The sequence below is a fragment of the Notamacropus eugenii genome, chromosome 3 (genome assembly GCF_028372415.1).
Source record: "Notamacropus eugenii isolate mMacEug1 chromosome 3, mMacEug1.pri_v2, whole genome shotgun sequence".
Classification (NCBI taxonomy): Eukaryota; Metazoa; Chordata; class Mammalia; order Diprotodontia; family Macropodidae; genus Notamacropus; species Notamacropus eugenii.
The window spans coordinates 50,737,391-50,764,009 of NC_092874.1; the positions used below are offsets into that span (position 1 = coordinate 50,737,391).

General features: G+C 36.5%; 1 protein-coding gene across 1 annotated transcript in view; it reads right to left on the minus strand.

Moving 5' to 3' along the window:
• LOC140531807 (A-kinase anchor protein 9-like) overlaps positions 1–26,619 on the minus strand; it is a 90,579-nt gene that overhangs the window by 49,154 nt on the left and 14,806 nt on the right. The window contains exons 3-7 of the mRNA XM_072650519.1: positions 25,663–25,908; positions 15,579–15,623; positions 12,617–12,667; positions 12,111–12,281; positions 5,074–5,229 (exon numbers count right to left, since the gene is read on the minus strand). Coding sequence (XP_072506620.1) covers positions 5,074–5,229; positions 12,111–12,281; positions 12,617–12,667; positions 15,579–15,623; positions 25,663–25,908 — 669 coding nt within the window. The remainder of the gene's footprint in view (positions 1–5,073; positions 5,230–12,110; positions 12,282–12,616; positions 12,668–15,578; positions 15,624–25,662; positions 25,909–26,619) is intronic.

Consider the following 26,619-nt stretch of genomic DNA (forward strand, 5'->3'; position numbering starts at 1 on the left):
TAATACTGTTTGTAGTTATTTTACTGCTGAATTATTTTAGAACTATATACAGAAACCCTGATGTTTTACGGGGGTTTGTTCTATATCCTAAAATTGTGCTGAAGTTAATTGTTTCAATTATTTTTCAGCTGCCTATCTAAGTAAACAGTTATCTAAGCCCTATCTGCAGAAGTGCTAGTCGCCTCCTCTTTGCCTGTGCTCGTCCTCTAAGCTTTCTTTCTTCTCTTCTGGCTGTAGCTAGCAGGCTGAGTATTATATTAAACAGCAGTAGTGATGATGAACCTACTTGCTTCATCCTGGGTCTTAAACTAGAACAAAGTCCTCTAGTTTATTCACATTACAGATACGCTGGCTCTTGATTTGACTTGCACTATTAAATGAAAGATTCAATTCCTATGTTTTCAAGAGTTTTGTTTTTTTTTTTTAAATACACATGAGTGTGGCAGTATGTCAAAAGATTTTCTTGCATCTATTGATATAATTTTAAAAAATTAATGTGATCTATTATATTTATAGCTTTCCTTATACTGAATCAGCCCTACATTCCTGGTATAAATCCAGCTTTGTCAGAGTTTGTAGTCTTTGCGATATGTTGTAGTTTCCTTGCTGACATTTTATTTTAAAAAATCCTTTTTTGTGCATCAGTATTCATTAGTGATACTGGTCCAATTTTTTTTTCTCTGTTCTGCCTCTCTTTGGTTTATGTATCATGATCGGGTTTATACATATAAGGAATTTCTTGTGATCTCTTCTTTTCCAACTTTTCCAGTTTTTGTGGTATTAGAATTAATTGTAAAATGTTTGAAAGAACTCATTTGTAAATCTAACTGATATTGGGGTATTTTTCTTTGGAAATCATTTATGGCTTCTTCAATTTCTTTTTCTAATGTTGGATTGTCTTCTATTTGGTAGCATTTTAATCTGTTAATCTGAGCATTTTATATTTTTGAAAATATTGTTTGACTTCATTTATACTGCCATTTTTTGGTATATAACTGGGCAAAACAGTTCCCAATAATTTATTATTTCTTCTTCATTGGTAGTAGATTCATCTTTAAAATTTTTTTTTGATACTGCTAATTTGGTTTTCTTCTTTGTCTTTTAAAAATCAAGTTAGCTACTGATTTACTTTATTTTTTTTAATAACAGCTTCTAGTGTTATTTATTAATTCAATGATTTCTTCTTTTTAATTTTGTTAGTCTCTTCTTTGATTTTCAGAGTTTCTATTAGTTGACTTACTCTTTCTTTTACTGATAAAGTGTTTAGAGATATTAATTTCTCTGAAAGATCTTAGTTATATTCCAAAACTTTTGATGTGTTGTCTCATTATTGTTCTTGTCTTCAATGAAATTGCTGATATTTTTCTATGATTTGTTCTTTGATTCATCTGTTTTTTTACTGTACATTTTAAAATATTTAATATTTTTCTGTTACATGTTAAGTTCCAAACTGTCTCCCTCCCTCCTTTCTCCACCCTGAACTAAAAGGCCATCATTTGACACAGATTTACAAATAGATGTAAAACCATTCTATGCATACTTCTATTTATCAGTTCTTTTGCTGGACGTGGACAGCATCTTCCTTCATAGGTCCTTTAGGTTGATTTGAGTGTTTAATACTCATAATAATACTCATAATAACTTAGTTGTTGACAATTCTTCTTCGAACAACATTGCTGTTACTATATATAATGTTTTCTTGGTTTTGTTCATTTTACTTTTCATTATTTCATGCAAGTATTTCCATGTTTTTCTAAAATCAACCTGCTTATAATTCTTACTGCAAAGTAGTATTCCATCGCAGTCATACATCAACACTAGTTTGGCCATTCCTCAGTTGATGGACATCCTCTCAATTTCCAGTTCTCTGCCATCATAAAGAGAACTGCTATAAATATTTGAGAACATTTAGGTTCTTTTCCTTTTCCCCTTATCACCTTGGGAAACAGACCTCACAGTGATATTGCTAGGTCAAAGAGTATAATCACGTTTACATTTTTGTGTTTCTCTCAAGTCCTGAGTTTCTTTAACTGAGCTCTGATCTTTCTACTAGGTATGCTTGGAAGATTTCCATTTCATTACAAAGCCATTTTTCTCCTTGTAGTGGCTGAGTTATTCTTAGCTCTAAGCCCCTAGATTCTTTGCCTTCTGGAACATTCTATTCCAAGGTTCCTGTTCCTTTGAAGTGGTGCCTGGGAAATTTTGTGTTATTCTAACTATGGCTCCTTGGTACTTGAATTCTTCTTTGCTGTCTGCTTGTAGTGTTTTTTCTTTGACCCTGAAACTCTGGATTTTGGCTACAATATTCCGGGAAGTTTTTGTTTTGGAGTTTCTTTCAGGAGGTGATCAGCTGATTCTTTCTATTTCTATTTTGCCTTCTGGTTTTAAGATATCTGGAAAAGTTTTCCTTTACAATTTCTTGAAACATATCTAAGCTCTTTTTTGGTCATTTACTTTCAGGTAGTTCAGTGGTTCTTACATATTTTTTTCTCTTCAATCTGTTTCTCACATAAGCTGTTATTGCTATGAGGTACGTTATATTTTCTTTAATTTTTTTTTTTTTTACTTTAACACTTCTTGTCTTATGGACATTAGTTTCTATTTGATCAATTCTAATTTTAATAATAATAGCTAATATCTATATAGTGCTCACTATGAGCACTTACGTACTGTGCTAAGCTCTTGACAATCATTATTTCATTTTATCCTCACAACAATTTTGGGAGGTAGGTACTAGTATCACATACATCTGACACATGAGGAGATGGAGGCTAACAGAGTTAAATGACTTGTCCTGAGTCACTAGTAAGCTAGTGAGTACCTGAGGCCGCACTTGAACCCAGGTCTTCCTGACTTCAGTCTTGGCACTCTATCCACTGCTTCTCCCAGCTTCTAGGGAGTTTTTTCTTGGTAAGGTTTTGTACCTCTTGTTCCATGACATTAATAAACTTTCCAAATTTTTTTTCCCACAGCTCCCATTTTTTTCCTCAATTTTTCTCCTCTAAGTCTCTCATTTGGTTTCTAAAATTATTCTGAGTTCTTTCTAACACTCTTGTTTCCCATCTCCCAGGAATTCTGGTTAAACTTCTGTGCAAGTTACGTTTATATCTGAGGCTCTGTTTGTAGACATTTTGGAGCCAGTCTCTTCTGAGTTTGTGTCCTGAGTGTTTCTGCCATGATAATGCCTCTTTATGGTAATTTTTTTTAGTTTGCTCATTTTTCCAGCCTCCTTCCTGACTTTGGACTTGATGTTAGGACTGGGCTCTGTGCATTTCTGGGAGAAATGTCTGAACTGAGATTTTGTTGTCTTGGATCCTTCTGATGCTTTCCTGGAGGGCTGAGTGTTGTTATATAATTCCAAGACCTCAAGGACCACTCAGCTTGGACACCTGAAACCTCTTAATGCTCCTAAAGCAATGTGATCTGGGGCCATGTCTGATTATTGCCCTCCTGGTCTGAGCTCTGCAAGTTTCTGGCTCTGGTCTGGGAATGCAAACACTGGCGTTGGCTTGTTCTTTATTGGAAGCTCCAGTAGACTGTGGCTGGACTCAGACAATGTCATTGGTTCTGTGTGACCAAAATGCAAGGTCCCCTTTTGTCTGGGATTCCCATCTTCATTATTTCACTGGAGGCTTCAAACGAGGCTGGTGGCTAGAACAGAGACCCTGCTCTGCTTCTTGGTCAGAGTCCTGGACTTGCTCCTCACTCAGGACACAGCCTAAGGTCCACCACTTTTCCTTACCCTGGGATGCCACCCCTAGGCATAGGTGCCCTCCTGAGTTCACCTTGGGTCTGGGGCAGGTCTGTCACTGGGCACCTGTTCCTGAACAAGGCTGGGTCCCTTTCTTGCTCCGGGACACAGCCTCAGTCCTTCTTCATTTCTGGCATGTAGCCATATGTCTGGACAGATCCTGTCCCCAATATCCAGAGAACTCTTTGTCTCCCTATACTAATCTTAATTACAAAAGAAATAAAAAAGCCTTGCTGTGATTTTGTTTCTAAATTTCCTGATCAGGAATTGACTTGGTGCATTTTCTAAATCTTTGAGGAAAGTCTGTGTTGGAGGAATTGTGTCATACTTGTTCTGTTATTCTGCCATCTTGGCTTTCCCCTCTCAGAATAATGTCTTTAAAAGTATAAAATTAAAAAAAAAAGGATGACAAAAGAAAGTAGTTACATTGGAATGTGGTTACCAAAACACTGAAAAATGAAGCTCCTGGACCCCAAGTTAAGAATCCCTGTTGCAGGCCAAGGTTCACACGGTCAGTTTCTCCTTCTTCCACAAAGTTTCTGGGTGACCCTGTAAGAGGTGTCCTCAAAATGAACCTGGAGGAGAAAGCCCTGGCCTTGCTTATGAAAATGTGTTCAATAAAGTCCACTGAAAAAAGAGGTAGCATGATGAAAGGTAAATTTCAAGCCTGAAATTTGATTTTTACAAATTTTTTTTTTTTTGCAGTTAATATCATGCTTAATTCATCAGCTATGAAGGAAACAATCGTCATGAAAAGAAAGAGACACCCATCTGGTTATTAATTCTACCTCTGCTTATTACCACTTTATCTGCAGATTTTTGATCACTTCTGCTTCTATACACACACACACACACACACATTACAAACTACAAATGAATGGTAAAGGAGTTTTTTGAGGGGGAGAGAAAGAATAACCATGAGCCTTATTATTTGCTCAAAGAATTTTTTGTTCTAAGGAATTATTATTGCTTAGAAAATTATTTAGCTCTCCTACTATTTTGAGGACAAAGCTCAATCTCAGACATAGAAGCCATTAGTAAACAATGGTAATGTAAATCATGGAACTTTCTATCATCTGTAATTCTTCAAATGGAAAACAAAAGGAGAAAGCAGAAAACCCAACAAAAAGGAAACCACCAAGGGGAATATAAACTGATGTTTGGTTAATGAGATTAACTGGCACCCATTATTTTCCTTATATAATAATCCATAATAAACAAATATTAGGTGAATATAATATTTATCCTGAAAGACACAAAAGTTGCAAGAAATAAATTATACTATTATCAAATAATGAAAATTTACCATCAATCAGACTTACATGATGGAACTGTATTTGCAACTTCTGACTTTGTTCTGTCACTTCTAAAAATTCTCTCATAGTTTCATCTTTTTCTCTTCTTGCCTGCTGCAGGGTAGCCGTAAGTTGGGTTATGATGCCATCTCTTTGCTTAATTGCAGCTTCAAATTCTTGAAGCTATTAAAAAAAGTGAAAATGGGTGATCAAAAACAACTCAAAATACAATTACAGGTTGATTACTATTAAAATGATTTATGGCTAAACGTTGACATAATATGCTAGATTCTAAATCTTATTGAAGCAGACATTTCCTTCTTCTTTCTGAAGAGCAGGTTTCCTATCTCTCCTAGGACAGAAGCCCAGGCGCTATTTATGAGTCCAGTCTTACTCTAATTGGCACAGGAGCTGGAGACTTCTATTTCCAACCTGGTTCAGTTTGGCCCTCCTCAGACAATATGGTAGCTTCCCAGACCCTGGGGTTCATAACATTCAGACACCTGATCAGCTTATCTCATTGCAGTTGGGAATACCAAGGATATCTGCAAGCCTCAATCTCCCTGGCAGCACAGATCAGAGATATGTTCTACCACATTTTTCACATCAGATATCTTTATAAGTGTCTGAATTAAACAGAAATTTGAATCATTTTAATTAAATTTAACAATTTATTAAATGCCTACTACATATGCAAAGCATCGTGTTGGGTGCTGTTGGGGATATAAAGATGAACAAGATGTGAGAGCTTTGGATTTCAAGTAGTTTACACTCAAATGAGGAAGATAAAGACTTTGAAGAAAGAAAAAAACAACAACAAACCCAGATACAAATTAAAGTATGATTGATCCAGGAGAGCTATAACATGGTTCTAATGAAGGAGAAACGAATTACATCTGGGGGGATTAGAGAGGGCTTCAAGGGAGTGGTAGCAACTGAGATGGGCCTTGAAGGATAGGAAGAGTCTCAAAAGATAGAAATAAATACAGGTTAAAGGTAGATTAAGAGTCTCCTAACGGAGTGTTAAGAACGTTTACTTCTAGCTGCCACTAGGTGGTACAATGTATAGAACACTGGGTCTGGAATTGAGAAGCCTTGAATTCAAATTTGACCTCAGATACTACTAGTTGTGTAACAAAAGTTATTTCATCTGTTTGCCTCAATTTTCTTAACTGTGAAATGGGGATAATGGCAGTATCCATCTCAGAGGGTTGTTGTGAGCCTCCAATGAGATAATATTTGTAAAGTGGTTAGCACAGAGTAGCCATTATAGAAATCTTGACCTCTTCTCTTCCCTCGCTGACTTGGGTTGCATTTTTGGTTTGTAAAGAGCCTGAAACCCTAAGTGGGTGGTCATTCTGCATAGCTTCCTCTGATAAGTTTCTCCTAATACTCCCACCCAGAAAAACAGAAAAGTGAAGTCTAGCTAGCTGCTAGTTCAAGGAAGGAAATCTGATCTCACAGTTGTCACTACTGAGCTTCAGTGGAATGGACCTCAGGACTGAATGGCTCTAGAAGCTTTCACCTATCTGACTTCAAAAGAACATGGCAGGGGAAAAGGTGGAGCAAGGCAGGTCCAGAGACTTTGTCTAATAAGAAGCTATTTTCCCGGAAGGACAGCCAAGAGCCCACAGTGAGAAGTATGGTGAAGCATCTAAGTAAATCAGTCACCAGGGGCAGATAGAGAAGGCAAGCGATCAGGACAGCTGACTACACACTGCCCAGACACACACTGAGGAGGAAGTGGGAGGGGCAGCGGCACAGAGAGGGTGGGAAGACAAGAAGGTCCAATGAGGTCCCCATGGTCAATGGTGGGGAAGCCAGACTCGAAGGGCCTCAGGGGAGTCCCAGGTACAAACAACTTTTTCAGAAAGTCTGGCAGCGAAAAGGAGCAAGAGAAACAGGTGGACCAGGTAGTACAATCAGGGGAAGTTTTGATATACTTTGCTGTCTTCTTAAATGGAGGATGCTGAATTTAAGTGACCTTTTTTCTTGATGACTCAGGGTTCCCACTGTGAATAAGTTATTGTGAAAAGCCAAAGACATAACTGTAGAAAGAGATGGTTTGTGACAAAGGAAGGAATAGGAACTGCCTAGAATGGGCCCTAAAATTTGCTCTCTTGTGGGAAAAAATAGCTCACATTCATATAACACTTTGGAGATATTTTACAAAGATGATCTATAAAATAAGTGTTGTCACTCGCTCGCCATTTTACAGATAAGGTAACTGAGGCTCAAAGCAGCTAAGACACGTGCCCGGGATGACAAAATAGGTCCAGTGCTCATCCACAATGCCATAACACCTCCTGCTTTCTGGTCATTTGCTTGTTTGTCATCATAATGGTGAAATGTGAAGTTGTATAACCTAAGAACATAACTTTAATTTAAGCACTGAACCCAAACTGAAACAAGCCTTTTTCTCATTTTTTTTTCAATCTCTAGAAAATCTTTACAGTTTCTACTAGTCTTCTGACTTGTCAGCAGCATTTAGAACTATCTATGATCTATGTATCATTAAAGAATCTATTTGACAACCTGAACCCACTTGTACTTACTGCATTTTCATGGACACATGAAAGAGTTTCCATAATTTTAAGAAGTAGGTGTTATCTCCATATCTAAGGCATATTTTTTAGTTAGAGCCTAGTGCTACATCTTGAAATGGTCACAGATATTATTCCCTCATGCTATAGTAACAAATTTAGTATATATACTAAACATGGTGGGTTCAAGATGTCAAAGACATGCCTACAATTTATTTGAGATTTGGAAATAGTGGATTCTGTCTTTTAGAGAGATCTTTGTGGATAAGGTGGATAAGTAGGGAAAATAAATGATAATTTTACAATTGTTCTTCATGGCCCCCTGTGGGATATTCTTAGAAGAGATACTAGAGTGGCTTGCCATCTCTTCACCTCATTTTACAGATGAGGAAACTAAAGCCAACAGGGTTCAGTGACTTGCCCAGGGTCACACAGTTACTAAGTGTCTAACATTTGGACTCAGGAAGATGATTCTTCCTGACTCCAGACTCAGGACTCAATCCACTGCGCCACCTAGCGACCTGATAATACAATGAAGTGAATTCAAAACTGGCTGAACATTCAGGGGTGGTGATTAAAATAATGATATCAATTTGTAGGGAAATATCTACCCGCTCTGTCCACTAGATACTCTATCCTTGACCCTGTTCTGTTAAAAAAAATTTACTGACAGTTCAGATGAAGAATTTTATCAAATATATAGTGAAACAAAACTGGGACAGATAATCTCCTGCATGACAGAACTGGGAACACAAAAGATCTCAACAGACTGGAACCATAAGATAAAATAAAGCACACAGACATAAGGTGCTGAATTTAGGTTAAAAAACAAAAGTACAAGTGCATGCTGAGGGAGATGAATCTACACACAGTTCCTGGAGAAATGGTCTCTGTGTTTTAGTGAACTTTAGAGATCAATGAACCAGCAACATTGCATAGTAGATCAAAACAAAATTGAATATAATTTTAGGCTACATTAACAAAAGTGTGTATGTCATTCTAGTGCCCAATTAGCTAAATGAAAGCAACTCATGATCAGATTAATTTTAGGATGACGAACTTGGGAGCCACGGAAACTCCTGAAGACATCTAAATAAATTATGGAAGGGTTGCGATTCCTTTGTTGACCAGAAGGAAGGCCTATACTTGAGAAATCAAAGTTTCCTAAAATAACAGTAACATAGTAAATATCTTCACTCCATTAGACTAGCTTCTTCCCATTCCCTCATCCCTACAGTCAAACAGTTGTCAAAAATCGCTAGTTCTAACCCTCAACCCTCTCTCAGATCTGTCGTGTTCTTCATTAAATCAATCAGCATGTAGTTCAATACATGCTATTATATAATATATGTATATATACATATATATATATAATATATCATACCAAATGCTATAGTTATATGAGATACAAATATTCCCATGGCCATCACCCTAGTTCAGGTCCTCATCCCCTCTCCCTATGTTACCGGATTGCCTCCTAATTGGTGTCCTTGCCTCTGGCCTTGCCCAAGCTGCATCGCTGCTAAACTGATGTTCCTAAAGTACAGTGTGTCTGACCATTATATGCTTCTGGTCAGGAATGCTCAGTGGTTCTAGTCTAACTCTAGGTAAAAATTATTCATGGGCTCAAACAATTACTGCAAAGGATGACAAGGTGTGAATGGACCGTTACTGATAACAACGGTAGGAATACTCATATCCATGTGATCATGAGACTATAGACTGATATATAATGTCTTCATTGTCTTCCTTGACAAGGACATCACCAATATCTCTAAACGCCAATAACACACAGAGTACTTGTTACATTTTATTTTTGAGTTATAATATCTGCATTGTTACTATCATTATTTTTCATCTTGACAATAAAATCACTCAATTATTCTGAACAACTTCAATAGGCAAGAATATTAAAATCTGTAATTCTGAATTTGTGTTTTCCCTAAATAAACTTTTGCTTTGCATTTTTTCTAAGGAAAGTTACTATTATTTTACACAAAATTTCTTACCTATGTATGCCACAGACATACCAAATGGAGCTTTCAAAGGAAAGCACTGTTTTACTCATAATATTTATTAAAGGAATAAATCTTTTATTCCGGACATATACTTGGTTAGCCATAAAAGATGGATGACAGTAATGTTAGTCATAAAGCTGAATGATTTTTAAAGTGATTTTCCTGGTAAAGTTAATTGAAACACTGGGTTCTAGGATTTCTGGTCCAGAGAGAAAAACAAAATCATAGAGGAAATGAGAATCCCCTACCAAGAGACTTTATAGTAAAAGAGGAATTATTCCTGAATATTTATGGAGAAAATACAGAATTTCTTCCTAAATATGGAGGAAATAGACACATGATTTAATTGAGGTACCCTTCAAAAGAATTTCATAATCAATTTCATAGCAAAATTCTGTCACATAAATTTAGAATCTTTCAAATATTCAATGATATAAAACATGTTACAAATCATCCAAAAGCAAAAGCCTGTATTCCTCTTTCCCAAAAATGGGTAATACTTTTGCTAGTGCAATAATATTATGCAAGCAGGGTGCAAACATGTGGTCACCAAATTCTTTGTTTTGACATATTCCCATACTTCTGGGAAAATAAAAATACAAAACTAGTAAAACCATTCCGTATACTCATGAAGTGTTTTCAGTGAAAACTGTTCAGCATTGGACTTCATTGCCACAGGAGCTTTTCTGGAATGTTCTACCTTCTTGATGGTCTTAACAGAGAGGGTAGATGTTATTTTTTTTAAATAGCAGATGGATGTATTCCTATTAGATCAGTCAAATTAATTTCTTCTACCCTTGTTCTAAGTTGGTACTTTAGATTTTCTGACTCACTAGTTTAACTGAAGAGTATTTTGATTTCCTAGTTTGACAGAATATGAAGACATGTTAACTATCCACTAGGAAAAAGAAAATTCCACCTTCCCTCATGTTCATTTTGAAGACATCAAGTAAACAGAATATTACTGACATACCCTTATTCTTGTCTCTATGAATACCTACTAAGGAACATGTAGGAGTGCTTTCTTCTGTCAGCAATTGTAATCACCAGAAATGTCACTCTAACTACAGTGATTTTTTTCTCTTTTTCATTGTATCCTAAGGAGAACAGGCCTGTCATCAGTGGTCACCCAATACACTTGAGAACCCCCATAAGAACTCACGCCAACTATGCAACCGCAGTGCTTTAAAGTCACAATTGTCTATGTGGACTGCCATAAAACAGTGTCCAACACTGTTATTACAGGATGACACATGAAATACAGTGAAAGACATGAAGACAGAAAAGCCAGTATCCAGGCTCACTTCTGTCTTTTACTAGCTGTGTGACCTTGGGGTTGAGCTCTGAGCCTCAGCTTATTCATTGGTTAAATGTGGATAGTATCATCTGCTCGATCTACCTCCTAGAGTTATTACAAGAATAACATACGTAAACAGTTCTTTTAAAACAACTTTAAGAACTTGAAAAATTCTTAAAAAGAACTAGGTAAATCATGAAGCACCATACAAATTTATGGCTGTTATTATTATAACTGGGGCCTCTAGGTAGTCCAATGGATAGAGCCCCAGGCTTAGGGTCAGGAAGATGCCTCTTCCTCAGGTCAAATCCAACCTCAAACACTTACTAGCTGTGTGACCCTGAGCAAGTTTGCCTCAGTTTCCTCATCTGTAAAATGAGATGAAGAAGGAAATGGCAAAACCACTCTAGTATCTTTGCTAAGAAAACACCAAATGGGGTCATGAAGAGTCAGACACAACTGAGAAAGACTAAATAACAAAAAATTATAACTAATCTTTAATTCAGTTACCAAAAAATTAACCTCCTGAAATTAACCTATTGAATAGCAATCGAAAACACAGCAATAAAGAATTCAACTAAATACTGCTTAAACTACTAAAGGTTCTTTAGAAATTACTGCAAATAAATGAAAAAAGGGAATTTTTGTAAAACTTAAATGCAGAAATATGAAATACAAAGCAATTAAGAAAAATAAAGACCAATAAATTTTAAATGGAATGAGAAACAGACAGTTATTGTAATAATACAAATTTCAATGGTACCAAAATCTCAACATGTTCAAAAGACAGGGCTCTTTTAAATCAAGAAGCAAATGATACATTTTCATATTCTCCAAGTTCCACTGTATATCTGCAGCCTATGGTCTGCAGCGAATCTGGTCAGGCATAGCAAGAATTCATTCTCTGCGCAGGCTGATACCAGGAAAGCTTGATGAATAAGGTTTTCCTATTATATACTTTAAAAACCTCCAACAAATGGCTCTAAGATTTATTTTCTGAATATTATCCACACAATGTACAAGGACTGAAAACTGTGACCATGGAATATGAATGAAATGTGTCAGGAGTCCAATTTATATTAGGACAACTATAACTTTAACATTCCTGTTTAAAACCATCTCTAAATAATGGTCATGCACTCCTAATTGTTATCAGGGTTTCCGTTTAATAAGAGATAAACAGAAAGCAACATAAGGTAAGCACACCTGTTGGAATCCTTCCGTGCCATATGCTGCCCTCATTTCCTCAAGTTCTCTGTTTAGCTCTTCAATCTCTTGCTGTTTCCCAGCCAATTCATTCTCCATCATCTCTAGTTGTTTCGAAGGAAACTGTGCTCCTTGCTCTGAGTAAGACTCACCAACTCCAAATTCTTCTTCCTAAATCAATTCAAGTTCCTTAAAAATCAGTACTTAAAGCATTCCTCAAGAGGAACTTATTCAAATTCTGATTTCCATATCATCTAAGAGCTTATTGACCTGCTGTGTGGTTAATGTAATTTGAACTTTGCAAGTTCTGACATAAAGAATAGTTGAAAATTCTGTTAATGTTAAGCTTTTTAACAAAAAACAAATGTCTTGTATGAGGTTAAAGGCATGTATACATCACAAAGATAGCACCACATAAAGAAGAAAAGACTGATTAGTAAGCTAGTAGACAAGTGCTCTTAGTATTAAACATTGTTATTGTTATTAAATAACTGGTAATACTGTACCATTAATAAATTGGTAGGAATATCTGCTTGCACCAAACTGCAACCATTTACCTGTATAAGAACAATTTCTTAATATGTCATGAACTTAAAGAAAACAATCTATAGCTAATAGAAATATATTTTTTCTCTAGAAAACTTGTGACAAAAAATGCTTCATTAGTAATTTATTCAATTCAGACTAAATTTTTACAGATGCATGATAAGGATATGATAATGAACTGCAATTCAAAATAAGTACACTTTCCATTTCAGAAGGATAAAATATTTCAATTGTGACAAAAATAGTTAAGTTGTCTTAACAAAATTGTGTGAAACTAGTTCAGTTCTTATGAAACATCTCATCAAAATTTTTCTTTTCAATTGCTATATTTAAGGTACATTCATGCCACATCCCATTTCCAATCCAATGGCTTACTAGTGTTAGGTTAATAGTACAACATTAATACAAATATTCAGGAGGCTGGTAGTAAGATGAAAATGATGTTAAGATGGAAGCTTACATAAAATTACTAAAGACAAGGCTTGGAACATCCTGCCAATCCTGCCTCTCTCCCCACCCCCACTTGCCCTACCAATCTTCACCCCTGACCAATCTATTAAGAACATCCATCTCCACATGACTGTTTTTTTCCTTATTTCTGCCCTTTTGCAGGTCAACACAGGTTAATCTCCAGTGTTCTTCAACAGGAGCCACTACAGCTCTTCCCAAGAGTAGAAACATGAGCCAATAGAAGGATGGAGTGGCACTATTCAACAGAACTAGGAAAGTTAGGAAGGAAGAATTTGGGGGAAAACATGAGGACACATGGAAAGAAAAGGATGAGAACAGGGCAGAAAAATCTGGGGTGGGGACTGATGGACAGAACAGCTATTTCTAGCTTTTAAAAGAGTGCCACGTGATCAATGTGTGGATCTGCTTTGTGTGACTACACTTTTCTTATTATAAGGGAGGAAGGCAGCTTTTTTGCTGGGGCATTTTGGAGAGGTGGTGATAGTGATCTCTAAAAGAAGAAAAAGCAAAGGAAAAAAAGGTGGATGAATAATTTAAAAAATAAACAGAAGAGAACCGAAGGGCAATGCAGATACGGAGGGCAGTGTTGGACTTTCATCTTAAATCTGAAGCACAGGAAAAACACCCAAGCAGTTCATAGTAGACAGTCATAGATTTACATGAAGTCCCCTTCGTAGAGAAATCCTTGTGTTTGTGGGTGCTTGTCATGACCACAATGATAAAAAGGATTTTGTCTGAAAAGATCACATTAGGTGTTTCTGCTGCTCTAACTTGGGCAGTGAGCAACAATGACCTGATCTGGCATAGGTGGACTTAATGCGGTTTGGCTGAATCTCAAAGAAGTTCCAAATGAGGTTCATTTATGCAGGTAAAAAATGATTAACTTCAAAATACCAAAAGAAATAAGATTTGTTATTCAAGGATGTAATTTCACACTATGATACTTGTCTGCTTAAGAATTTCAAGGGGGTCCCTACTATCTAATTATAGATAGGTCTTCATTGCTAAGAGGAATTCTTATATCTCTTATTTTATTAACTCCATATTATCCTTCCCAAACCTTGTCCCTTTCTCTACCTCAACCTTTCTTTCTTATCACTCTCAGATGGAGCTGATCCCTACTTCTTTTTGTTGAGATCAAGGTCATAAAAATTCCTTAAACTTCTGTTTTCATTCACTTCAAGCAACACCAAATGATTCAAAATACTGTTATCATTTTCTGTAGCATGTTTTCTGTACATAATAAGAATGCAGAAAATTTCTCAAAGGAGCCAAGATAAAGATTGCCTCACAAGTTGTTAGTAAGAGGATCAAGATATTTTTTCATACCAAATCTATAAAGTCCCCATTACTACATTTTTTGTTTTTGCATTTAAAAATTCAAATTTGTCTTGAGGGGTTTTGTTTAACTCTTCTCTCTGTTAGGATGATGATAAATTTTTAGCAGCACTTCACTGGTCCTACAGTATGCAAATCAAGGACAAATTTGCAAATAAATATCCAGATTTTCCAGTACTAATTTCCCTTTCTATAAGTATTTTTTAAGCAAAAAAAAAAAAATTAGCACTTTTTAATCATGTTCTCATCATTTCATATCTCATCTCAAATACTAAATAAATGCTTCTATACAAACAAAATTCTTAAAAACTTAAATTTTCATTCCCCTTACAGCCTACAATTAATTTAAAGTTGTTGATTTTTCTTCCCAAAGTAACACCATGATGCTTTTTTAATTAAACACCGAAGGAAATGAATATTTTTAAGTGTTTAGGTCAATGGATCTAAATTGAAGGGCTGAACCATTCAGATAAAAAATACTATTTTCTATGTCTCTGGGCCAAAGAAAATAATAAAATCAAAGAAAGGTAAATGAAATCACAAAATGATGTATGTTTACATGTCACTGATGTAGAAACAAGATATTTCTTACAATTATGCAATTTCTAGATCAGCTTTACTATCTAAAAAGAGTAACCATATCTCAACACTTTTTCAAAATAAAAAATTAACATAATTAACAAGAATTCAAGCAGACATTAAATATTAAGAGAGAATTACAGAGCATATTCTACTTCACGTACATGTAGCAATCTTTCAGTTGTCACTTATACTAGGAATACAATAATAGGAGATATATATGTGTATATGTAGACGTGTGTATACATACATGTTGGTACGTACATACATACACACACAACCACATAAATGGAAAATACAGAAACAATAATGGAAGGTCTAAGTGAATAAGACTGAAACGAGTCAAATAGATTTACTACTTTAACAATTTCAAGAGAGACCATAAGATAAAATAATTTAAAATGTTTTTTTAAATTTATCATCTTATGATATACTTTAAAAATAAAGTGGGGGAAGGGTTTGAGCCACTAGAAATATTTAAAACTCTTAGTTCAACTTTTTGATATCTGAAACACCAAGATCATTTAATCTTACCTCTGAACTATAATCATCCGTAGTAGTTGAAATTTCACTTTCCATCTAAAATGAAAACAAACAAAAATGTTATAATGTGTTTACTATTTTTATACTTTACTATAATTAACACGTAGAAAGTTTAAAAATCTCTAAAAACAAGTCAAGTGTTTTAAATTCTCATAACCTGATCTGAAAATTACGAATGTCTTTCAACATGGTGAGATGTTCGAGACTTATCATGAGGTATTTTCACCAAGGGCAGCTAGGCTAGAGGCCTTGACCTGGAGTCTGGAAGAGTCATCTTCCTGAATTCAAACCTGCCCTCAGACACATACTAGCTGCATGATCCTGGACAAGTCACTCAATCTGTTTGCCTCCATTTCCTCAGCTGTAAAACGAGCTGGAGAAGGAAATGGCAAACCCCTCCAGCACTTCTGCCAGGAAAACCCAAAACGGGAGCGTGAAGAGCTGGATGTGACTGAAATGACTTAACAACAAAAAGGTTTTTATTAAATATATAATACCATAGATTACTTCCATTTACAATGCCTAGGACAGTGTTCTATACCATCCAATTGAACAAAGGATTAGTGTACATTGCATAGATTAAAAAATAAATCACATTCTATTGATCTTTACCTAAAGGAAACTTAGAAAGCTGCTTTCACAGAAGTCTCACTACTTTGACAGGAAGAACTACAGAAATTTAGAGTTGAAGGGAATTTTGAAATGAGCTAATTATTTTAAAAAAGATGGTTTATTCATTCAACAAACATTTATAAAATGCCCTTCATCTTAGTCTATTAAAATATTTATCCTGCCTGTGCTATCAGAAAAACCTGGACTTCCACGAGCTGATGCAAAATGAAACGTACAGTGTACAAAGTAACAGTAATATTCTAAGATGATCAGCTGTGAAGGATTTTGCTATTCTCAGTAATATGATGATCCAAGACACCTAGAAAGGTCTTATGATGAAAAATGGTATCCATCCCCAAAGAAGGAACTGACGGTTGCTAAAACTTGCAGCCCTTGTCTGCACTTGGTGGTGTCTCATTGTTCATCTTTCCATTCCCAGTGCTGAGAATGCCCGAGCTAAGGCACCCTACCACCCAAATCCCCAGGTCCACTTCTGCCCGGGGCTCCTCCCAGCACCTCCATTCCTTCCCGTCACTGCATGGCTCCCTGCTCCCCCCTCCTGTAGCTCTCCCTCGCCCTGCTCTGCAGCCAGTTTCTCAGTCCCCATCTCCCTTGCTCCCTCCTTGGGGCGATCCCAGACGCTGCTCTTCTCCACGCAGATGCCCAGAAACTTCACGTTTTCCTACCACTTTGTTATTATCGGGCATCAGTTGCTCCCAGAACAGTATTTCATCTATTTCCCCCTGAAACAAAATAACTTGCAGAGCCATAGAAGCCTCCAGGAAAACAACCAGGGTGAGTGAAAGAAGAGAGAGGAGTGGTGGAGACTCATTCCTCCTACAAGTGTGCTCACCGCCTTTCTAGCCTTCCAGGTTTGTAACTTTGGCACTATACTTGACTCCTTAATCTCTCCTACCCCACATTTCCTATCAGTGGCCAAATATTTCTGTTTCTAGTTACACATCTTAGTATACAACCCTTTCTCGAGACTCACACAGCCTCCACCTTAATTCAGGCCCTCACTACTTTTCACCTAGATTCATTGGTTTTTGCCTGTCAGATAATATGGAAGAGCTCTGTTTAGCTTTTAAAGCTCCTTTCTTTTTAACTGGCCCCGCCTGTCTCTCTGGTCTCCCAGAACCTTCTTTACGCTGCTGATTCTTGTCTTGCAGCCTGGGCCCTGGCCCTCCCACAGGCCTACGATGCATTGTCCCTCCTCACTGTGGCCTAAGAGAATCCCTTCATTTCTTTAACACACATATAAAGCAGCATCTTCTGCAGGAAGCCTTTTTTGATCTCTCCAACCGCTGTCTTCTCAAATTACTTTGTATTTAACTAATTTGCATTCATTTTCCTTATGTTTATTCTAAATGTTTGTACATATTCTTGTTGTCTCCCCGTCAGAATATAAGCTCCTTAAGAGTAGAGATTGCTTCATTCTTTCTATTTCTGTTCCAAGCACCAAGCATGCTGTAGGCATTTAATAAATACTTGATGAATCATTGACTGACTGACTGATACGGAGACAGGCAAGTATACAGGATGTAACTTACAACAATTTAAAACTTGTCAAGCCTAACTTGAACGACTACCACTACCACTTCAGTATAGGGAAGCTTGGTGGTGCAGTGGATAGAGCATGGGGCCTGGAGTCAGAAACACTGCTCATCCTGGCTTCAAATCCAATCTCAGGCACTTCCTAGCTAAGTGACCCTGGGAAAGTCACTTAACCCTGTGTTTGCCTCAGTTTCTCATCTGTAAAATGAGCTAGACAAGGAAATGGCGAACCACTCTAGGATCTTTACCAAGAAAACCCCAAGTGAGGTCACGAAGAGTGGGCTATGACTGAAAACAACTGAACAAATACACATGTGTATGCATATAGACACATACATGCATGTCTATCACATAGGCACATCAAGTTTATGTTCATACGTATACATATAGACAAAATACACATTTTATGGAGGCAGCTAGGTAATTCAGTGGATAGAGCACTGGGGCTGGAGTCAGGAAACCCTAAGTTAAAATCTGGCCTCAGATACTCACTGGCTGAGTGACCCTGGGCAAGTCACTTAACCTCTATGTGTCTTAATCTACTGGAGAAGGAAATGGCTAACCACTCCGGTACCTTTGCCACAAAAGCCTTATATGGGGGTCACAAAAAGTTGGACATGACTAAATGATTGAACAACTAACCACTTCTGGGATTCATCTAAATATAAGTGATACTTTCAGAAGGAATCTATAAAGAATTACTAAAGTTTGAAAGTCCTGCACAAATGAAAGACTCTGCAGTATGGGTGGTAATTTCATAAATGCTATTCATCAAAGGCAAGAGTTTTAGTTGGCATGCAATAAATGAATTTGAATTTATGGGCCACAGCTTACATAATAAAAATGGCACCTGGACAGTGAAGCAGTATGCATAATAATGGCTAAAAAGAATAGATTTGCCAGTAGCTGGACAAATGTAATCCAAAGGGCATACTAATAAAACTGATGTTATATAATGCCTTACAATTATTTTCTAGTTTTTCAGAATAAAACTGGAAAATAATTGTAAGGCATTATATAACATCAGTTTTATTCTCAAAACACTCTATTATCATCTCCTTTTTACATACATAGAGAAACTGAGGTAAATAAGATTAAGTGGCTTGTTTGGGGCAGAATTTGAACTTAGGTCTTCCAGACTTCATCCACATCCAACACTATCCACAGTGTCACGGCTGCTTTTAAGGTGAGTGTTTAAAACGAGAAGGCAAAGGGAAAGTCAAGCTTGACACAGAATGGAACAACAGTAGTGGCACCTACACATTCACAACAGCCAAGGTGTAAGAAAGAAGCCAGAAATAAAATTGATAGCTCCAAAAGCTGCAACAAGTACACAATGGCATACAAAGTGTGGGTGACAAGCAAAACTGACTAGTGACCCCAATGTCAGAAGGTAAATTTGACTTCATAATTGCCAGTGAGGGGAGATAAGACTTAGATCTAGAATACTTTCTGGAAGCACGCATCTTATTCAAAAGGAAAAGAATGGGGAGAGTGCTGATTTTAAGAGAATATACTTATATTTTCTTCACCTGCGCTAGGTGGAGCAGTAGATAAGACTGCTGAATCCCTTGGCAAGTCACTTAACCTCTGGTCTGCTTCATTTTCCTCATCTCCCAGGGCTGCTGTGGGATAATATTTATAAAGCACTTGGCAAACCTTACAGTGCTGTATACATGCTAGCTATTATTCTTATACTTATTATTGGAGGAAATCTATAAGCCAGAAGGGGGAAACATGGATGAGGATCAGCAGGGGCAGGGGTTGACGTAAACCTCAAAAACTTGGTTTCAAATTAGGAACATAATCGAGAAGTCTTCAGCGTAAAACTGAACTTGACTGATGAGTCTTCTGGGCATCCACACTGATTCTCCTTCCTTCCACAATCATAGATATCCTTATTTGTTTCTATACTTTAGAGCTAATCCCTCACTAAGGCACCAGTGAGACAAAAAGTTAGAAAGGTAGAACTGAAAACACTTTGCCCTAATTAGATGTGTGAATATTAGTTCCTGGAAGGAACTGATTATTTTTCCTTTTTCTTTATGTCCCCAGCATTTGGCACAATAGTTCATGCTTAATAAATACCTGTTGATTAAGGGAAATTAAAGTCTCAAATACATGTGACTAGAAAGGGAGTGTTGTCCTATAGAGAAAAAGGGGGTAGGTGGAGGTGGGCAAGGAAAGACAAGTTCTGTTTTGGACGCAGAAAAGTTGAGAAGCCTACAAAACATCACAGAAGGGGAGAGGAAACACAAACCATGATCTACTGAAAGCGCTCTGCCACACACTATCTATAGCTCTCAACCTACCGAGCCCTCAGATAGGACTAAATCATTTCTGGCCCTTCAAGAGTCATCTGCTAATTCTACATCTCTTTCAAAGTATTCTGGAGTCTGGATTAAATGAGATGTATGTGTAGTACTTAGCAAAGCTAAAAGTGTCACCTAAGTATTAGTTATTATTCAAAATAATTTCATAGCAAAGTATGGTGGAAAAGTAAGTCCCACTTCTACCACTGATTAGCTGGGCAAGCACCTTCAGCTCTATAAGCCTCAGTTTCCTCCTCTGAAAGAGGGAGATAACAACATTTTGTACAATACAACCTACTTTATGAGACTGTGGGAAGAAATGCACTTTGGAAATTTAGTCTAAAACTGGTTAGTGTAAGTAAGCTTTTGCGTGTGTGTTCGTCCTTCGTTGCCGAAGAAGACCATGTCATCAGAGAAATAATGACATGACTTGCACTTGACTTTGTTTTGAATGAGGGAGGGTTGGGCAAGTCATCAGCCTCACTTCTCCTCCAGAGCCATCTGAATCCAGTGACCAGATATTCATCAGGATGACTGGAGATGACCCAGGATGAGGCAACTGGGGTTACGTGACTTGCCCAAGGTCACACAGCTAGTGAGTGTCAAGTGCCTGAGGTGAGATTTGAAGTCAGGTCCTCTTGACTCCTGCACTGGTGCTCTATCCATTGCACCACCTAGCTGCCCCTAAGTAAGCTTTTATTGTGTTGGTGAATCTCCAAGAGACACTAGAAATAGGTTGCAGGTCTTTAGTTTGAACTTGTAATATGAAAATATTATCATGGGATCTTTAGAATTTAGAGATGTTAAAAAATGTAAAAAAAAAAAAGATGTAAAAAAAAAAACAAAAACCTATGAGTGTGCTGCCAGAAAGCAGAAATAAGGAGTATTTTTTCAATTCTGTATCTGCAACTATAATAACAACTCCTCTGATTTGCTTGGAGTTTTTAAAAGTTTAGAACATAACATTAACTTTTCTTTCAAAACAACTGTGGGAAAATCGCAGGACCATAAACGCAGAGATAGGTGAGCCCTTAGAGACCCTCTAGTCCAATGCCCTCAGGATTATCCCTCTTTTAAAAAAGCAGAGGCTACCTATCCACCAAGGGTCACAGCTGAGACTAGAACTCAGATCTCCTAATTCTAAGCCTGGTGCTTTTTCATTTATACTTTGAACACTTAGACATGCATTTAAGAGTCCCCCACATTCAAATGAACACATAACCCTGGGGTTTTCAAGGCTCTGCTAACAAACAGTAAAAAGACATGACTCCCAGCTCTGCTTCTGATTTTCTCTGGAACTTCCCTGGGCACCTGGGCTCTACTTCTCCTGAAACACCATGTGGTCATGCCAGCTTCCTTATCCCCCTGGATCTCCATATTGGAGAGAGCCTGGGACAGCCCACCTCCATTCCCTTTCTGGCTCTGCTCCTGACTCTCTCACCATTATTCCCACCCTCCCTCCTCACTTTTCACTTCCCTTTTGTATGGTGCTATGCAGCTCCTCAATGAGGGCAGGGATGGTCTTTCTTTTAACTCAGATCTGTATCTCCAGTACCTGCTTCCTCCAAGGCCTGACTTGTGGCTGTTCTCTGGGTAAATGACTAAACCTCTCAAAGTCTCAGCTTCTTACTCTGCCCTGGGGAGGTTTCTAAAAGAAGCACAAACTAGAGACCTGATAAATACCCTAAAGGGGTTGGACGATCTTTTTTTCCCCAAGCAGCAACATCCCGTCCCTTGGCTTGGCAGATAATACTAGAAACCTAAAAGAGCAGCAGCTGATGCATTTTTTACAACAAAACTGCAGGACAGTAAAATGCTGGTTCTATAGGGTGCCTAGGTAAAAAGGCCCTGGCTCTGGGCTTCTGGAGGAAACAGGAGAGCTTCAAACTGTTTAGGAGAAAATTCCCAGTACCTTCATAAAAATCCCATATCCTCAAAAAGACCTTGGATTTTTTTGGGGGGAGGGGTGTTCAGTTGCAAGACCTTGCTTGACTAAACTGTTACCTTTTCCTATCAATATGTATGAGGTGGGATTATAAAAGAACAATTTCATTTTTGAATTAGCATAAATTTAAATTTCCAAATGAGGCTTCAAGGAGTCATCTTGGGAGGATACAATTATTCCAACTACAATGCTACTGTTCAAAAATATTTTTTCTAACTCTTTTTTTGGAACTGACATCGAGGCTTAGCACACTGTCATTGGTGGCTGGTATTCGGTCCTTTGACAAAGGAGAATCTATTGGAAAAATCACTGGTATTGGAATAAAAGTACTGAGGGTTCAAATCACTGGTTCAAGCCTCTGGCTCCGTGTCTCAGAACCTCAGTTTCCTCGTATGTAAAAATGAAGACAATAATACTTGTACTACCAACCACAAGATTGTGAAAATGGCACTTTGAATTGGGTTTTACTTCGATGGCAAGCACACATGGGAATGTCATATGCAGGATGGGCTAGTCAGTATAAAGAGGTTTTTGTGAAGAAGGCTGGCATATATATATATATATATATATATATATATATATATATATATATATATATATATATATATATATATATATATATATATATATATATATATATATATATATATATATAGTAAGGGACTTTTAAACTCCTTAAGGATTAAAAGAAGCATCCTGTTTTTAAAAAAAAAATTATTTTCATTTGTCAACATTCACTTCCACAAAATTTTGAATTTCAAATTTTCTCTCCATCTCTACCCTCCCCCAACCCCAGGACAGCATGTAATCTGATTACCCTCTCCTCCAATCTACCCGCCCTTCTCTCAGCACTTCCTCCTTTATCCCCTTCCCTTCTATTTTCCTGTAGGGCAAGATAAATTTCTATACCCCATTGCCCATATATCTTATTTCCTAATTGCATGCAAAAACAATTTTTAACACTCTTTTTAAAGATTTGAGTTCTACATTCTCTCCCATCTCTCATCCCTATCCACCTTCATTGAGAAGGTAAGCAATTCGATAAAGGCTATATATGTGTAGTCATACAAAACATTTCCCTGACAGTCACGTAGTAAAAGACTAACTATATTTCCCTCTATCCTGTCCTGCCCTCCATTTATTCTATTCTCTCCCTTCACCTGTCCCTCTACCAAAGTGTTTGCTTCTGATTTTCACTTTCCCTAGTCTGCAAACCCTTCTATTATACCCTCCCTTCTCTCCTTCCCCCCTACTTTACTATATGGTAAGATAAACTTCCATACCCATCTGAGCATGTACATTATTCCTTCCTGAAGCCAAATCCGATGAAAGTAAGGCTCACTTATTCCCTCTCACTTTCCCCCTCATTCCCTCCATTGTACAAGTTCTTTCTTGTCTCTTTTATGTGAGATGATTTACTATACTGTAGCTCTCCCTTTCTCTTTTTCCCAGTACATTCCTCTCAACTCTGAATTTTCTTTAGATATCACCCCTTCCTATTCAGCTCACCCTGTGCCCTCTCTCTTTTTTTTTCTTGTTACAGTATTCTCCATTCCAGACTAAAATTCCCCCGATTATCCTCTGAATCAGGAGGAAAATATAACTCCTTTGATACCATACATCCTGGAAGAAGTCAGCGTTAGTGTTCTGTTTTACCTCCAAAGATAATACCCTAGATACCTGATTCTCAAATTTTGGGGACACCATAGCAACCCGGTGAAATTTTAAAATTCTGAGGGAAACATGGACACAAACACCACAGGAAATGAGGATGGTGGTGTTAAATCTAATTCCAATGTTTAAGAAATTGTGCCTAAAAAGTATACACATCCCACTTTGAAGTAACTATGGTAATTTAAGAACAAAATAAAAAAACTTTTTTTTTCACTTTATGTGCATTATTTTTTCAAATAATTATTACTAAGTTGTTAGGATAGGAATACTTATGAAGTTGTTTGGAACTAAGTACTTAATACGCAATACAAATACTTAATAAGTACTGGGTATTTCTTCTGGCCTAGAGAGCACTCTGAGACAACACAAAGTTTGAGAGCCTTTGCTCCAGATACTGAAAAGTGGAACAAGGAAAATTCTTCTCACACACAAGTTTTTGTAGCTACACCTACAAACATACTCAAAATATGACAATGGGTGAAAGGAGATATGCTATTTCATTTAATGAAAATGCTAATTAGTTAGCTATTAAATTTTGTTATTTTAAACCTTATTAAGGCTATTAAGCAATCCAAATTATTGCAAAATTAGTTCAATTGCTACTTAAATGTAAAAAGATGTTACAATTTTATCAAGTTAATAAAACGTCAACTTAAGAAATTTAATTTCTCCAATGGATCTAATATAGATAAATGAGTTATAAATTTGTATCTCTCAGACTAATTTGAAAAAGACGTCAGGTCTAAACACTATTTGTCCACAGTTGAGGTAAGTGTAGTAGGTACATGACCCTGACAACAAGCCTCATGCTACACCCAGATGGGAAAATATGATGCCAACTCTGTATAAAACTACTTAGGTGTCTTCCTTTCCATTCTAAGTAACCACTAGCCTATAATGTCCTTGAATAAGCAGATAAAAAGGGAACCAACCAGAATTGGGCCATTTATTTTTATGATGACTGTTTCAATGAGGACCAGAGGCATTTCCCAAAAGTAGTCAGATGAAAAGTACATTAACACAGAAAAAGACCAAAAACAGTTCAGAAAGAGTCACAGAATGATTTTGTTATCATTTTATATATGAATTTAATATATCTCTTTAAAAAACAATGTATATAACAGGAGTTCAAGGCTTTGTGTATAATCAACTTTTTTGTTCTCATTTGCATATTTAAATGCTTGCTGATAACTTTTCATAGTAAAAAGCAAAACATTTTTAAAAGAAAGTACAGGTATTGCTTACGTAAGAAATATGAATATCCAAACGGGATCAAAGAAGCAAGGAATTCAGAGGTGAAAGTGACCTTACAGATTATCAGGGTTATTAAGCTCTTAATTTTAAAGATAAGAAAGTGGAAACTCAGACAAGTTAAGTGACTTACCCTAGCTCACAGAGCTAGAAGTTGAACTTGAATTCTCTGAATCTTCTGTCCCTCAAAAACTCCCCTTCCCACCTTATAAAATTGCATTTCTTTCTTTTCCAAGCAAAAGAAACACTATTATTCCTTTTAAAAAAGTATATAGGACACTTTATCATATTGAAATAATTATTTCTAACTCCATCCATCTCCTATTGTAAAATACAAAAAATCTACAAGCAACTTTATGGATGCAAACAACTTTACTGGTTTTCTATTATATTTACGATCTTGAACTACTTTTTAAAAAAACTTCATTTTCCACCATTAGTTCTTTTGTAGCTATTTTCAACAAAAGAATATCTGTGTATTTAGCTTATCTGAAAAATGAATGTTATGTAATAAAAACAAAAAACATCAATAAAAGTTGAAAAGAAAAAAAATCCAATGTGTGTTTGTATTTTACAAAGAAGGACACTCATTTTTAAGTATGACCACTTGTGAAATTAAAGAAATAAAGAAAATATTAAATGGTACCAAAATGAATAAGGGATGTTACTGTTGTTATCATTACAAAAGTTTCATTCAAAAATCTTTTTCAATCTGGATACTTACTTCAATAGTGTAGGACTGGTCATGTTTGATTATTTCTCCAGTATGTAAAGTTCTCGTTATATCAGGAGTCACTGATGCTCCTCTTTGAGAACTAGTCATGTACAACTCATCACTCTGTGACTGATCAATACTAGAAGTATGTGAAGATTCTTCACATTTTTTAGCTGATGGCTTTTTCTTCCCTTTCTGCTGTTTGGAAGAATTCTGTGCCTCAGCCCGAGCTTTCTTTAGCTGATACTGGGCAAGCTACATTAAAAAAAAAAAAAAAAGAATTAATTTGGAAAATTTCCTATTTTATTGCCAATAAGTTCTATCATATAAAAGCTTCTGACTCACTTCTTAAAGGATCAAAATAATGATATTAAGATATTAAAATGCTACAAAATTAAAAATATATATTCTGAATGAATTTCAACATAAGCTTAATCAATTACAAATAAAATGAAATAATAAATAATAAATTTTTGACAGTCAAAGATTTCACACTACACTCAATAACTAGCACAGTGATCTGTACACAGTAGGAGCTTAATAAGCATATGTTATAATGTAGTGTTGCAATTTAATGTAGGCCCACTCAAGGATAAAATTTTGGGAAGCATACTTTTAAAATCTATTAAGTCAAAGCACAAAATCAACACTACATTTTAAAATAATTCAATATATAATTCGACTCGACAAGCACTTAGGTATCTACTATGTCCAAGGCACATAGAGATGGGATGGGGATGCAGGACACCAAGAAAAAAATGAAAAATATTCCCTGTTCTCAAGAAGCTTAATATGTATACAAACTAATTTGAGAAGGGAGAGAATGCTAAGATTCGAGGAATCAAGAAAACCTTCCTTTTTGTAGGAGGTGGTGCCTAAGCTATACCTTGGGGAAGTTAAGGATTCTAAGCATCGCAGATGAATCAGCAAGTATTGTATGACTAGGCCTGTGCAAAAGCAGAGTCG